The sequence below is a fragment of the Brachionichthys hirsutus genome, chromosome 1, assembly GCF_040956055.1.
Source record: "Brachionichthys hirsutus isolate HB-005 chromosome 1, CSIRO-AGI_Bhir_v1, whole genome shotgun sequence".
In the NCBI taxonomy this organism is placed as follows: domain Eukaryota; kingdom Metazoa; phylum Chordata; class Actinopteri; order Lophiiformes; family Brachionichthyidae; genus Brachionichthys; species Brachionichthys hirsutus.
In genome coordinates this window covers 6761616-6776827 of record NC_090897.1, presented here as the reverse complement: position 1 = coordinate 6776827, position 15212 = coordinate 6761616, and the positions used below count along the sequence as shown (strand labels likewise).

Below are 15212 nucleotides of genomic sequence, written 5' to 3'. Positions count from 1 at the left end.
CCTGTTCATTGGTCAATAAGAAAAAAGAGATAACTAAAAATACGGTAACCGTGTGTGTGTCCCAATCATACGACAAGCCCCGCCCACGTTAATCATTTCAATGATGAAGCCTTACCCTACGTAACCAGAACTTCTTGACTTCATGATGCCAACCATGAAAAGTAAGTGGATTGGAGTTGATGTGTATTTTAAACTGATTTTTGAATCTGTAAATGGGGTTTTCAATGTTCACATTATTTTTTTTCCTAACCTTTCTAGGTCGGATCCAGAAGACATTTTGAACGATAATGCATATCGGACCCCTTTGTGACTGATTTCTTTTGTGAGTGAATTTAATGCATATTTACAAGATGTTTTTTATTTTTTTAAGTCTCCATTATAAGTAAAAGGGGGAAATCGGGATTTTTCTTTATTTGTATCGCAACATTATCCGAAATCAGAATCTGATCTGGATGAAATTCGGTGGTAAGATCATAGATCTATCATCTTTAACATAAAACACCCTGAAACAAAGAGAAGAGACAGAAATGAACTATTGCCGTGATGAGTTGAACAGCCAGAGCAGTGGGTGGCGCTAAAGAGCAGTGCTAGTTGTGCCTGAACAGCAAGACTCGAGCGAGGAAGCGCCAGCGTTCAGTGGGAGGGGCCAACCATTGCCGGCTACCCAGATTCGAGCTGGTCGGTGAACATTAGCCGGACATTAGCCGGGCGACCTCCTGAATGTGTGTTTTAATAGCGGTAAGTACATGAGCTAAGTAGCTAAGTAGCTGCGTAGCATGGCGGGCTACCTGAAAGCATTAGCGCAGCCCGGCTCGCACGCTAGCTGGGCTGTTTCACTGTGATAGGAAAACGTGTCCGACGTGGCGGTGTCACCAGTTCGCTACGCCGGAACAATCATTTCTACGAAAGTTTCACCAGCCAACCGAGCGAAACGGATTTAACTGAACTCGACTCTAACGCGCTGCTGCGGGAGGTGAGCCCGATACCTGATGTACCCAGACTGTGTTCGTCCTGTCTGCTCGGTGATCGGGAAGCGAACATTGGAAAAGTCAATCAATCAAATCTTTATTGCAGACACAATGGTCCAATTAAAAAAAAACACAGATAACAAGTGTTCCGTGCTTTGCTGCCCTGGGAACCATAGGTGTGTTCCGTGTTTCGTTGCCATGGGAACCACAGGTTACACGTCGCTCTTCCTATGGGGATGTACGCGTCTCACGTTACACGTCCTGGACTGCATCCTAGAAAGGAGGTCCTAGTGATTGCTCAAATCCGGCATTGACCCAAAGTGCGGCCGGCGTAGGAGGGTCCAACTGTCGTTTGGGTGTGTTACCAGGTGAAATACTATTTGTCAAAATGAAGTGTTTATAAGAAACAGTGTATTTCCAGTAAGTACTGCATATGATATACATTAGAGTACACCTTTCTATTAACTGTTGTGATTTTAGTCTTTGGCAAACAAACATTGTGGGCGTGCACATATCGGATTCTGTGCTTGTGTTTTTAAACAGAGCTTTCGGAATGCTGCTGGACGAGACGCCGCTTTTTGAGGCCTCCCTCCTGGAGGAGCTGGACTGGAGCAGCAGCGCGGCCTCTTTCTCTCCCCCCATCTCTGCGTCCAGCCCCGGGGACGACCTGGTGCTCAGGCCGCTCTGTATGGCAGACTTCAACAGGGGTGAGTCTGTTTACAGTTACAGACCCGCTCCTCATTCGTAGTCTCCGAAGACAAATATTCAGATGCGGTTGGTAGATTATGCCAAACGTTTGTTCCTGGATTAGGAATAGCCCAGATTTTTCAATGTCACTTTTTTCGTTTGTTTTATTTTCCAGGATATTTCAAGGTTTTATCTCAACTCACGAAGGCAGGCGACGTCACACCGGAACAGTTCACTAGTAAGCATGGTTTAAAATAAAGTTATTGGTTTTCTATCTATCTATCGATTTATCTTTAACACCATTTTATAGGAAAATGACACTCAGTTTTTAAAATTGGACATGGATTGGATTAAAAAACAAAACACAAATATAGATCACAAGAGGGACACATGAAGCTGCTGTGTTTCAGGCATCATTTGGTGGTTCTTTTACTGTCAGACTTCCTCTCCGTATCCAAGTTACCATATGTTTAAGTTCAAATATCACTTCATCAGCTCAACACCTCGAGTATTCTCTTTGCTTCCAGGACCGGTCTCTGCCTGCTTAAAGATGGCATGCTGCACCCGGATAGAAATAGTCTGTCTGGCGCTCGGATTCAGGTTTATGGAGCTGCTCAAGCCCCGATAGATTTGTGAAACAGGCCTCGGGAGTTGTTGAACCGTGGAGGATGTTCCTGTTGTTGCACTCGCCAAAATGGATCAGATATCATGTCTCTATAGGTTTAAGGTGGGGCTCACCGGATTGTGGTGTAAAGTCCATCCTGACTCGTAGAGCGTCGTTCATTTAGTGTCTGGGTTTGGACTCTGGGTGGTTACTAAGAGCGTGGAGCGTGGGCAGTCTGTCACTGTTTCTGTGGCAACACAGCATTTACTGCCTTGGCGATTTGTCTGACGGACTCCACCGCCTCCAGCATGCCAATGGCATGATCCCGGTCATGTTGCCCCAGCCGTGGAATTCTCTCATATACACCCCCCCCCCCCCTTCCCCCCGTTTCTGTTCTGAAACTGTTTTTAGTCACGTGTGACAAATACATTTAAATTACTTTTTAAAATTACTTTATTGTGCAAAAGCGTGTAATAAAATATCTCCTGGGAGTCAAAAAATAAACGTCTGTTTGATTGCAGAGAAGTTTGAACACATGAAGAAGACGGGGGACTATTATGTCGTTGTGGTGGAGGACACAAATCTGGCACAGATTGTTGCCACGGCCACGTTGATGACGGAACACAAGTTCATCCACTCCTGTGCCAAGGTCAGTGACATCCCAGCATGCAATGTGCAATCTGCAAAATCTGTGTTTTCTGAATCCAAAAATACACTTAGCGTTTCTAGTTAATGATTAAAAAAAACCCGATTGATTTGGCATCGACACGGAAATGACGTGGCGTCTTCCTCGTAGAGAGGTCGAGTGGAGGACGTGGTCGTCAGTGACATGTGCAGAGGGAAGCAGCTCGGCAAACTGTGAGTGGACCCTCTGCAAGCCTTTCGCTGTCTTTACACGGCAGGTCTTGATGCCCGGACTCGTGTCGTGTGACCCACGTGTAAAGACGGCCAGCCTTCGTTTTGGCTCGTTCCCACAGACATGAACATTATTCTTGAGATTTGTGCTCATTTCAGTCTTCCTTTGTTTCCCCTCCTAGGTTAGTTTCAACTCTCACTCTTCTTAGTAAGAAACTGAACTGCTATAAAATCACGCTGGAATGTGCGCCGCAAAACGTGGCTTTCTACCAAAAATGTGGCTACGACCCCTCAAGTGAAACTTACATGCAGTGTCGGTTCTTCGATTGAGGACGACGGCAGCGTCCGACCTTCCTTCTGGTGCCGCGGACCACAGAGCCACTGACATCAAAGGGGGACACCGTCAGCAATGGGAGCTCTGACTTCAGTAAACATAAATGCTGTGCACCTTGGCTAACCCTGGATACCTTCAGGGATTAAGCTCCATCATCATCATCCTCCTCCTCCCCGGAAGGATGTTACTGTAAATCGAATGACTTATTAAAATGGGTATGTGGGAAAATCAAGATGGACCAAAGGAAGTTAATAATCCAAAGTAAAGTATTTCTACTATTTATTCCAGGCAATAATCCCCTCACTATTAAACATGAAAGAGGGATGCATTTTCTATCATGATCAAAGATTCACGCATTAACGAGTCCTCAGAACATCAGTTGTTTATTGAAATAGATTATTTCCAATTTGTCTGCATTTGTATGATATCCCTGCCAAATAGCTGGTGAATGTGTACAACTATAATTATCAGTTGACATGATGCAATAAATAAGCCAAGACTGTTTGAATGATCAATATTTCTATTAAAGATTTGTGAATTTAACGTATTAGATAATTTACTAGATGGGTGATCCTATCGTTCAACTGGGAACAATTTATTTGACTTCCTGAATAAAGTGAATGTCTATCTTATTCCATCGATGGATTCTTTTCTTCTTCCCTGGTGGTACGGGCGTATTCCAAGATGACAATGCCGGGTTTCATCAGACTCAGGTTCAGGGCGGAGACGTCTTAACCTCGTTGAGGAACTTTCGGATGTGCTGGAGGCGGCTTTGTGCGGCGGTCAGAATACCATTAATACAAGATCTTGGTGAAAAATGAAAGCAATAAATACTGTGGCATTGCAGAAGCTTATCGAAACGTTGCCAAGCAAATGCAGTACGCAACTTTTTTTTTTTTTGGGCCAGGCAAGATGTTTTGTGGTGGAACATTAATGTTAAATGTTTTTTGTATTTGGGTGATGGATGAAATTTGATCAACAGTTGTGAAAGGAATGAAAACATTGCGATAGAAAATGGATGGCAATGACTTGTACATTAAATCTTATTTACATTTCATAAATATGCGGTGTCTGATGGAATAATTCTGATATATAATTACGTTAAATATTCTATGGTGTAACATGTTTTCATTCTTTGAGGTATTGCAAAAACGAATTCTACACACAATTCAAATGCATCACTTCAGCTTGTATTCCGTGTACCTGAAGAACTCAAAAGTACTTTGTAGAGTAATGAAGCCTAAGAATCTGCAGCCCTGCAGGAGGTGATTTAAATGACACAGCAATAAGGGTTTAATGAATACAAAAACATTTAAACTAATTTGAGTCGAGAACTGAACTCTGAATATTAATATTTATAAACCCAATACCAGAAGTAAAGTTGGGATGCACAGTATTGCATCACGATAAAAACCACAGCTTCAACAGTCAGACCTCTTTTATTAAGCAGCGAGTCATTTTTCCATTCCTTAATACTCCACATTAAGCCTGATATTAGTTCTTAATTCTATGCTGCCAAATTAAAGGCATTAGCTATTCTTCTCACGTCCTCCGCTAGGCGACCGCCTGGCTATTTTCCCTTTTGCCGACTGCCCTAGTCTGGCCTTCTACACAAATTCAAGTATCGAAAGTGCATTATTGCAATACTGTCCCGCTGCAAATGCAAAATGCTTTAAATACTATAAAACTGCAAAAAATCTTCCATCAGTGCATACAGTTCAAGGGAAAAAAAAGTTATCAAATTTGCCCAATCCCAATTAGTCCTCCATGTCTCAGACATGGGCGACCCCACCTACTCGAACCCCTTACCTTAGAAAATGTTCAAATATTTACATTTTTAATCCCATTAGAAATGTAAAAAAAAAAAAAGCAAAAATGCACCACACAGCTAAATAAAGGCAAAGCTCATCTATTCTGTGCTGCTGTGACTTGCATTGCTCCGAAGTCCTCTTCCTCCTCCAGGCTGCGTTTACGGCTTCCTGATGAAGAAACGCAGAATAACTGGACATGTTGCACAGAAGAAAATGTGAGTTCCCCTTTGTGGCCAATGTTGGATAGGTTATTTTCAAAGTATGTTGAGAGATTCATTACTTTGAAAGATAACTTTATTGAAAATATAACCAACTGTTTTTCTGGCCACCACCAAAAATGTCCTCAAAATAACAAGGCTATTTTGTCTTAGTGCTTGTTGAGATGATGGTTTGCATTGGTTGCTGTAGTGTCATTTAGTTTTACAAATGAATCACACCCATACTTCCAATTCCTGCTGGCCTCCGGTCAAAATTTAACTGTTAATAAATGTTTGAAAAAAGTGTAAACACACTTGTATTTGCACAAACGTATAAAAAAAATGGACTGAATTCATACACCGCATTTAGAGGTTCATTAAAAAAACTGAAAATCTTCATTTTCACATGGTAAAATGTTAGTGATGTTTTTATGCCGCTTAGAAACTGCCTGTGATGCATTCTCTAATTTGTACATCACTGCAAGATCAAAATGAAGTTTATAAAGGTAATCAAATGTTTGAAAAGCCAAGATCAATAAATGGTATTTGCTGTAAAGCTAGACACCGACTCAATGATAAATAAGGGAGGAGCTGCGTTGTGCAAATGTGCAGCTCGCCTACACTGAAAACCAATGCTAATCCGGCTCCAACCAAATTGATGGCAGTCAACCCAGTCTCGAAAGCACCGGACTGAATTCTGGCTTTAGACACTAAAAAGGTCTCACCTTCCATTTCCCAACTTGGTGTTTTCTTAGTTTTAACACCAAGCACAAACAGTCTCCTCTTCATGTCACCAAGAAGTTCTAAAAGTGGTGTGACAAAGCAGGACTGGGGGACTTCATATACCAACCTGGCATCCCAGCTTGTAAGGCGAAGGACCGGCCCAACTGCATCGGCGTCATCATTTTAATGGTCAGCCTGGCTAGGTAGATCGCTTCGTATTCCTAGCAAAGCAGACTCGTTATTACGGCTTCTTTTTGTAGGTAATGTGCAACAACAGGACGTTCAGTCCGCTGTTGGAACAGCAGACAAATCTAAACTACGGTACATGAACACCCAACACGCCTTACACCATTAGTCACATTTCATTCTTCTTTGTTTGTGTACACTTGTGTCGCTTATGTACACAAACGCATGCTGGCAATAATTTATATGACATGAACGGACATTCCTAATTACACTGCAGTCAGTGGATAAATAATACACGCCATCCTGAAGTGAGCTCTGCAGCCAATCAGATACAACCAGAGTAGGAATAATGACTATTTGTACAAGACAACATCTGATTCAGCCCATTTCATAATCAAATACAATGCGAGCTTGCACACAATACCGCTCATATCCCGTATTTCATGATTATCCTTTTAGAGTCAATGGAAAGTTTAGATGCTCAATCATTTGCAGCACTGAGCAGACATATGCTAGCCTAGCGCTAGAGGCAGTGCATGTATTAATAGCTTTGTGGAATGATTTTGGAACGTGCACTCGCTGGTCGGGTTCTCATGTGGACCGGTGAGAATCCTGCGTCTTTAACGAAGACTTACCTGGAGTTGATGCACGAAGCCCACATTGGGGTTGATGCAGAACCTCCTCTCTTGAACGTAGCTGAAGGCCTCCCTACAGAATGAATAATATTCAGCTGCAAAAAAATATGTGCTTTACACAGTACTTCAGTGGCTACAGTGAGCGATGAAACTTTAGCATGCCTGCACACCGTCACACACAGCGGGTTCATTTAGCTTCTCTCCATGATTCAAAAAGACAGCGTGTGAAATAGATTTAAGGCAGCACATAAAGGTCGACTCACACCGACGCTAATTAAATCTGCCCAACCTTGTACTCTATCGGGGTAAAATACAACCCGTGATTTGATATGAATGCAGAAAAAAAAACCTCCAGAGCAAATGAATAAAGCTCACCTGTACTTCATCCCAAATGTTTCCATTAGGTATGCGATTACTAAGGCAGCACTGAAACAATGAAGGAAGCCCAGCTTTTACATTCAGCGGCAATGAAGACTTTGCAGCTCTGTAATAAAATCTATTCGAGTAAATTATTAGATCCAATATCCAAAGATACTAAATTAAACTTAGCCTTAACCTGTATGAAATGGAAATTCAGAACAGATATAATCAAACGAGACGACATTTACCTTCTTGATATTCCTGCGTTACCATGAACCAGCACCTTCCCTAAAAGAGCAAGACAAGATCTGCTTAACGGGAATTTTAGCTCTTCTAATTTTAAATATGAAAAACAACATACCTCCTGTGGCTAAGGAGCCATCGATAAATTCTTTAGTCTGTTGGGAAGAAAATGTATTAAGTGGCAAACAGGCATAATGCAAATGCACCATCATCATTCAATCAATGGAATGATTACAGAGTGATTTGTAACTCACAGTAGGGAAAAATCGGATTATGTTTTCCACTGGATTGTCAGCAATATCCAACACAAGGTATCTGCAAGGGTACAACGCTGATTAGTTCATGGTTTAACGAGACACCGAATGAGAAGAAAGAAGAGTTCTTACTTACCTAAACGTATGAGGGAAATTCGGTTTGATAAAATTAGCTTCAATGTCTTGGCGGACACACACAACGTGCGTAATGCCCTGTCTCTCGAGCACTGGCATCTAGACGACGAGAAATGCAGCAAGCGATATGATCTACATGAGAAACTGTCTCCAAGTGCCAACAGTTAACATTTTTGTAAAAAAAAAAAAAGAAGTCACCTTGCTCTTCATCGCCGCCGAGTAGGGACCTAAAAACAGTCCTGGTAATATCTCCTGGAAATAAAGAGCAGATCACAAATAAGAACAGTAGAATTAAACTAAGGTAAAGAGGGACGGGATACGAAGCGCCTTTGTGAACACATTGTTGCCATTCAGCATGTATTCTGCATTATAAGTTATAACCTTTAATTTAACACAATTATTTTCACTTATTTTTACTCACCTGCATATCTCGTCTCATTGGATAAGCCCAGTCCTGTAAAAAAGACAAAATATGTTATGTCGTGCTGGGCTCGGACCGTGGTGGGATCCTCCCAACATCACTGGAGAGGGGCTGAAAACCTGCAGCACGACGCCTCTAGAATGCACCAGTCCATAAGGAGGAGGATTACTCCTCTGATCAGTGTTGATGGCGACTAATTACCGATTGTGCAAAAACCTGCAGTGTTGTCTGAGGAATTTATAACGATGACGGTTTCGGGGGGTTGTTTCTGTTAAGTGATGAAATAGACGTTAATAAGCAACAATTGCCTTTTTACTTATATTTGTTTTTTTTCTGTTAATAAAGTAAAATAAATAAATAAATAAGCAACAAGAATACGGATCGCAGCGTTCACAGGGCAAGAACTACCCTAGCTTTATGTGCACATACACACACACAACCCGTGCTATTGATGGGAAAGACAGAGCCGCGTCTGAATTTTGTACATGATGTCTGGCTAAAGACGCGAGCATTTGGCTCGTCAGTGCTAGCAAAAGCAAACAAAGACATCCTGATTCCTGACACTGAAGTATTAAAACACACTCCCTGGACGAGCGCAGCACATTTGAGCTCCCAGACACCGAGACAGGAGTGGAGGCTAGCGCAGATTAGCCACGTCGGCTAACTCACCAGAAGGTCCTCCTTAGTCCCAGGCAGTGACGGGAACTGAAGTTTGTTGTCCTCGTCCATGCTGCCGTCGGTTCGCGCACCGCCGGCCGCTGCTCTGGGCGCGGTGTCGATGTTTCACGCACTGGGGTTACCTGGACAACCGATGAGATTTGTTTCGAGGCTCCGCATGCATGTCCGCCATGCTGCCTCCTGACAGATATGTCACGTGACTTCACAACAGCTGGCGAACAGAACTCGTGAAATAAAGGAAACGGTTGCCGCGGCAGCGACCTCTGTCGGTCGGGTTGTGCAGTGCACGGTAGAAAGAGGCGATGACGTGGCCTCCCAGAGCACAGACCTCCGCTATCGTCGATACAACTTGAACAATGAGGAAACTACTTGCTATGAAAATATTGATACAGCCAGGCTGGCTCGGGGAATTTTAACTATTGATCTAGCTGATATGATGTCATTTAGTTGGTTTCTTATTATGGTTAATATTTTTTTATTTATACAATGCCAATTTTGTAGCGGATGCTCTAAGGTATCATATCTAAACATGATTGAGTTTATGAGTTTATCAGCACCAATTGCATTCAAAGCAGAGTCCTGAGAGTGAGGTTTTACATTCACACAACTTGTTTAAAAAGAAATCAATAAATAAACTAAAACTAGATCAGGTGATCAGGCAATTTTATGTATTGTCATACATAAAATAAAATGCTAATTTTCCAGATATTGTCATTTTTTTGTGAATTGTACATTAGTGAAACTGTATCACTGGCTGAAAGTATATAATAAGCATGGTTTGAGCAATACTTTTAGATTGTACTTGGCAAAATATCACAAGGAGTTTAACTTGTGCAGTATAACTATGTGCTAAAAGACTTCCCACTTTGAAGACAATGTGTGTTGTGCTGCTCTGGTACGTTCCAGTGCTCAGCTGTGCACAAAGCACAGCTCGACCTGAAATATGCATGAAGTCTGATAATCTAAATGCTGATTAGCTTCTTAATCAGCACGCTCACATACTGAATACTTTCAGCTTTTATCTTCTCCTCCTCATCATGTCTCTCATTCCTCGAATCTCTGTCCAGTCCACTTCATTTTCTTAGTCCCCATCCTTCTGTATCAGCCGTCTTTGATTTATCATCACTTCAGCAATGACGGATAATAAGAGAATAAAATTCCATCGACTAAATCAGTGAGCAGGAATACATTTTACACGTCTCCTCTGCATGTTTTCTCGTGATCGTGTAGCATTTGTGATCTGAGTTCACAAGCAGCAGGCACTTTATTCTACGGATCAGAGGGAGATGCAACCTTACAGCAGAAACGCTCACCAAAGGCTTGTATGTTTGTGTACTTTAAAAACGGTTTCAACCCAGATCAATCTGTTTTTGCTGAACTTGTTATATGACTTCAGTTTACCTTTGGTTAGCACAACCTCGGCGAGAAAAAGTGGTGAAAATGTTGTAAATAAAGCTTAAACGTTTTAGGGTGGCCACAAATAATTTCACTACTGCTCCTGTTCAAACACTGATAAGCAGTGTTCTGCTTATCAATGTCAGAAAAGCTTTAGAAGGTATAACATCCATTTGTAAAATATAAAAATTTATCTATTACTAATTTATTAATCAAATACCTTTTCAAATCATTAAATTACTATTATTATTAAGACGATCAATAATTGAGGGACATACAGCGAGAACATCTTCATGGCTTCTTATATGCATAACATTTTATTTTTGCAGTTGCATGGTAACATTAATCACTGTTGGGATCCGAAGAATAACAGATTTGACCCCAGCTGGGCTTTTTCTGGGCGCCGCAGCACAACATCTACACACTCAAGATAAAATAACAAATACATTTAAAACATGGAAATTGAAAATGTGTTCTTGAAAGCCCTGTGGAACTGTTGGTAGCCTTATCACCAGAAGGTCCTGGGTTCAAATCCACTTTTCTGTGTGAAGTTTCCATCTTCTCCCCATGGGTCCTGCATGGGCCCTCTCTCTGTTCTCCAGCTTCCTGTCCTACTTCCACCATCAAAAACATGCAAATATAGGCCAACTGTTGACAGAAAAGTGCCCACAGGCATGAATGTGAGTGCCACTGGCTGTCTTTCATATAACCCTGCAATAAACTGGCAGCTTCTCCGGGGTTTGCCCCGCCTCCAACCCGGTGTCAGCTGGGATATGCTCGGGCTCCCCATGATCCTACACTGGCTAAGCAGTTATGAAAATGAATGGATGAAAATTGTTGCCGTGAGACTCCTTAACCCCCAACCTTTACTCTGGCTGTATGATATTGGTAAGTAATTCTTCAAATAGCATAGTTACCTCTTGATTTATGATTCTAATTAAATAATGGCAGAGACATCTCTGCAGATAAGCTTGATTAATTCAGACTCTTTAATCCAAAGCCATAAAAGATGTCACAGCACATCAGGCACCATCAACTCTTACAATAAATCAAACACATGCACTAAATGTTTCGTTCTTGATAACACTTACAACTTATTTACTGAGAGATTCATGATAATGTCAAAGTACTCCCCCGGAGAGATGGGATGAACAAGCAAAGTCCTCACACGTCTTGCTTTGAGGCAACAGCGCCACCCACTGCGCCACCGTGCCGCCCTGATGTATTATTTCTGCACGTCTCATGTGGGTTTCACCTGTTTAGTTGATCGTCTCTCATTCAGGTTCTTTACAGACGTTTCAATTCTTGTCAGATTGTTCATTCTTGTACCGGATGACAGACATTTGCTATGCTTGCTTCTATCCTCATGTGTCTCACATACAACAACTTGAATGGGAGATAATGAGAATAAATAATGTTGTTTTTCAGTATCAAACTATGATACTATGTCCACAGGATTTAATTCTAATTGAGATGTAATAAAGGTTTTAAAAAAATGGCCACAGTAGCACATTAGTGAATTTTACACTACACGATTTTGAAAATAAACCAATCACAGTTTTCTTTTGGTAGAAATTAAGGCTTCCATATGATCAGATTCTCTGAAACAACAAACAAGTTTGGATAAGATGTTAATCAAACAGCAGAAGGCTACATAAACATTTTACTGTTTTTCCTCTGAGAAGAAACATATTGGAAATAATCCATATTAGTCTCTATGTTAAGACTAATATTGACACTCAATGAGAATATTCATTAATGCATAAAATATTATAAAAACAACAAATCATTTTCTGACAATATGTTCCCTTTAATGCATGTAAAAACTGTAATTCCACTGCTCTAATTTGCAAACATGAAGGTAGATCTACTGAATCATGCTTTTACAGTCAATAAAATGGTGACAGTGATACAGCAGCTTCTGTGGATGATGAATAGAGCCAGCAGAGGCAAAGAAGGCATTACAGTAATTTGGTGAGAGTAAGGTAGAGGACAACCTCATTATCTGCAGATCCCTTTCCAGACTGTGCCCAAGGGGGCTGGTACAGAACGGCATTGTTTTTCATAAGTCATGTTCATGGCCCATGATATCGCTCTGGGAGAAAAGTTCAACTCCCCAGAAAGTAATAAAAGTCTCCTCCCTGCTCAAAGAAACTGCTACATCTTCCACGATTAAACGCCATCAGCTCTGGAGAAAGAAAACTCAACATACTTGGAAATTAGAGCAGGAAAGTAAGGGTCCCAGTGCTAAAATGAATTATGCATTTATGAGTGCAACTGCTTCCGGTGTTTGCGTTAGTATTACTTTGGACGCTGCAGCAGAGTTAGTTACAAAGGTGTTCAGCAGGACTGATATCTGTAGAGTAGCTCGATTATTAGCTTTTAGGTTTTATCTGCAGGATTTTAATACAATGACAAGCTGCACTGAAATATCTCAATGTTGCCAGATCTCAGGAGAGAATAAGCAAACAGGTAAACAGAAACAAATTCCAACATGAATTGCCTAACTCTCCAAAAAAACAGTATATCTATAAAGTCCAATTTAAAATAGAGAAACTGCCAATTGTTAGTATTGTGATGGGGAATTTTGTAGATAATCTTGAAGATAAATAGAAAACTTATTTTAGGAAGTAAGAAAATCTTCTCAAAATATAAGATCCTTCAAATTATTACGAACATTTAAACACAAACTCACAAACACAATCATTTGAACGAGGTGTGATGGAGGAATAAAACATGTCTGGTAAACCAGGATTGAGATACATTCAATTATAGGTTTGTAAAGTTTTGAATAAATAAGATCGAGCATTTCCGCCGACCATCCCTTATGTAATTGTTATGAACAAGGGTGAGGTCATTTCAAATTTAGAACTCTACTTACAAAAGTGCAAGTTCCTCTCAAAAAGGAAAACTTTTATCTTATAAACCCATGCATCTCTAAACCACTTGCAAATATCTCACACTAGATGGCAGTCAGACTTTGTCATTACGGTCCGCTGACTGCGGCGGGTGCTCCGCATCCATCGCATGGAAACTTCAGATGGAGATGGAATCAATGATCGCTCTCCTCTTCTTCCTTTCACTTTTAGGCTGCCCTCAATGTCTTGAAAAAAAAAAAAGTCTTGAACTCAAAACATTATCAATATTAAAGTGAGTGTCAGAACAGATGAGCATGTTGGCTCCGGTTGGCCTACATAGCAGACCATCGGTTAAAGGTATTGTTAGATCATGGCTGTTCAGAATGCAGAGGTAGTAGAATGAAATACTGAAATGTTTAAGTTTTTATTCAAGTTGGCTTTTAAATGTGGCAATTAATGATGACAAATGGGAAAACATCAAAGCTTAATGACATAGGATATGCGTTCCGGTGATATATGATGCAAAGAGAGACGTCAAACAGAAAAACCTCACAGATTTAAAAGGCACCTTCTAAATTGAGAAAGAAGATAATGATGCTAATCTCCCAAATTATTCTAGGTTTTTGTAATCTGGTCAAATTAACCTGTCCCGCTAATTTGATCATGTCTTTTTGCCTTCTGCTGCTAACTTTGTTTAATCAAGAGTTTTATTAACAGCCATGATAAATGTGAAATCTGTCACAGATTAGAACGGACCCTCAGAAACAGTCAGAGCAAGAGCATATTTTTATGGTTCTGAAAATGGTGTGAAAAAAAAAAAAATAGAAGTGAAGGCAGCAGAATACTGCCTTCATTTACTGCCCCCCCCCCACACACACACATACACCCAGGTCAGTGAGACTCAGTACATCATTACTAAATCACTGATTACAGGCGTAAAGTGATACAAATGAGGAGGTTGCCCCTTGATGGTTAATTGGTAGGATGTAATAACGGCGCGGTGATATGTGGGCCCGTAATTGTGTGCTTACTGCACTATTTATTGCAGCGTGTTCATCCCCCCCGCTGGGCGCTGATGATGTGAGCTGTGTTTCCGCTGGCGTGCTATCAATCCTGCTTCATTAAGTACACACAGGACAGAAGAAGAACAGAGTCTTTCCTCCAGCTTGACGTGGGCAGAGGTGTCAGGCCTGTTAATACATTTCAAATTGACAGGGGATGCATCCCGGGAAGCAATCATGAAAAACAAACAAAACAGAACTTTGCAAGTGATGGATCTTTTGTATTTTTACGCACAAAGGAAGACAATGACTGAATGCAAATGACAAATATTTAACCTTACTACCTTGTTTACCTTGTATGCCGTCATGAACTACTTAGTAGAACACATGCCTCCAACAAGGCCACAAAACAAAATGCCCAAATGTCTTGTCTTTTCAGGCCAATGCTCCACATCTAGTGGAAATCAGGTCAGCAGTTTTGCATAACTTGGGGACATGTTGAAAATGTCTCACAGCATAAATAAAAAAAAGAAATTCTGCAATAAACACCCCATCCTTCTCCAAGTGTCGATGAAAGCATAGGCTCCTTGGCAGAGATAAGAGATGAGTACTATGTAGTTGTAATAACTATACTTACAGAACTTCTCTTCGTACTAACAATATTCACTGGACTTAATTGGACAAATTCTGAAGGATCTAGAATGATCTTTTTTTGGGAACTATTCTACTTTTGGATGGAGGATGAAACTATTTGTGATATCTCCCAACATGAGTAGAAGCATGTTTGACTTTTGATAAACAGAAAAAGAGATTTGCAGTTTTAATTACAACAGCTAACCGTTGACCTGTAGGCAAGTTCAGGTCAGA

General features: G+C 40.9%; 2 protein-coding genes across 3 annotated transcripts; one reads left to right on the top strand and one right to left on the bottom strand.

The window, feature by feature from the left end:
- Window positions 1–638: 638 nt before the first annotated feature.
- Window positions 639–4543, top strand: gnpnat1 (glucosamine-phosphate N-acetyltransferase 1). Of its 2 annotated transcripts, XM_068741045.1 has the most exons (6): window positions 639–738; window positions 1512–1675; window positions 1831–1893; window positions 2781–2908; window positions 3056–3117; window positions 3297–4543. In XM_068741045.1, the coding sequence occupies exons 2-6, from the start codon at window positions 1522–1524 to the stop codon at window positions 3442–3444; spliced, it is 555 nt and encodes a 184-aa protein (XP_068597146.1). In that variant the 5' UTR covers window positions 639–738; window positions 1512–1521; the 3' UTR covers window positions 3445–4543. The 2 variants fall into 2 exon arrangements, with proteins under 2 accessions (XP_068597146.1, XP_068597154.1); XM_068741053.1 differs by lacking the exon at window positions 639–738 and having other exon boundaries at window positions 1510–1675.
- A 325-nt stretch (window positions 4544–4868) lies between these two features.
- On the bottom strand, window positions 4869–9270 carry styx (serine/threonine/tyrosine interacting protein). Its single transcript, XM_068760417.1, has 11 exons — window positions 9083–9270; window positions 8414–8446; window positions 8191–8244; window positions 7994–8091; window positions 7858–7918; window positions 7722–7758; window positions 7609–7648; window positions 7376–7426; window positions 7001–7073; window positions 6307–6400; window positions 4869–5427 (listed from the first exon to the last, which is right to left on the bottom strand). Exons 1-11 carry the CDS (start codon window positions 9140–9142, stop codon window positions 5354–5356), a joined length of 675 nt encoding a protein of 224 aa, XP_068616518.1. The 5' UTR covers window positions 9143–9270; the 3' UTR covers window positions 4869–5353.
- Window positions 9271–15212: the final 5942 nt, after the last annotated feature.

Excerpts from the sequence above, each read along its gene's own strand:
- gnpnat1 (XM_068741045.1), top strand. The coding sequence starts at position 1,522 with ATGCTGCTGGACGAGACGCCGCTTTTTGAGGCCTCCCTCCTGGAGGAG. Across the intron at positions 1,676-1,830 it reads TATGGCAGACTTCAACAGGG|GATATTTCAAGGTTTTATCT; the intron begins GTGAGTCTGTTT and ends TTTATTTTCCAG. Across the intron at positions 2,909-3,055 it reads TCATCCACTCCTGTGCCAAG|AGAGGTCGAGTGGAGGACGT; the intron begins GTCAGTGACATC and ends TCTTCCTCGTAG.
- styx (XM_068760417.1), bottom strand. The coding sequence starts at position 9,142 with ATGGACGAGGACAACAAACTTCAGTTCCCGTCACTGCCTGGGACTAAG. Across the intron at positions 8,092-8,190 it reads CGGCGGCGATGAAGAGCAAG|ATGCCAGTGCTCGAGAGACA; the intron begins GTGACTTCTTTT and ends CTCGTCGTCTAG. Across the intron at positions 6,401-7,000 it reads GCTTCGTGCATCAACTCCAG|GAATACGAAGCGATCTACCT; the intron begins GTAAGTCTTCGT and ends CTGCTTTGCTAG.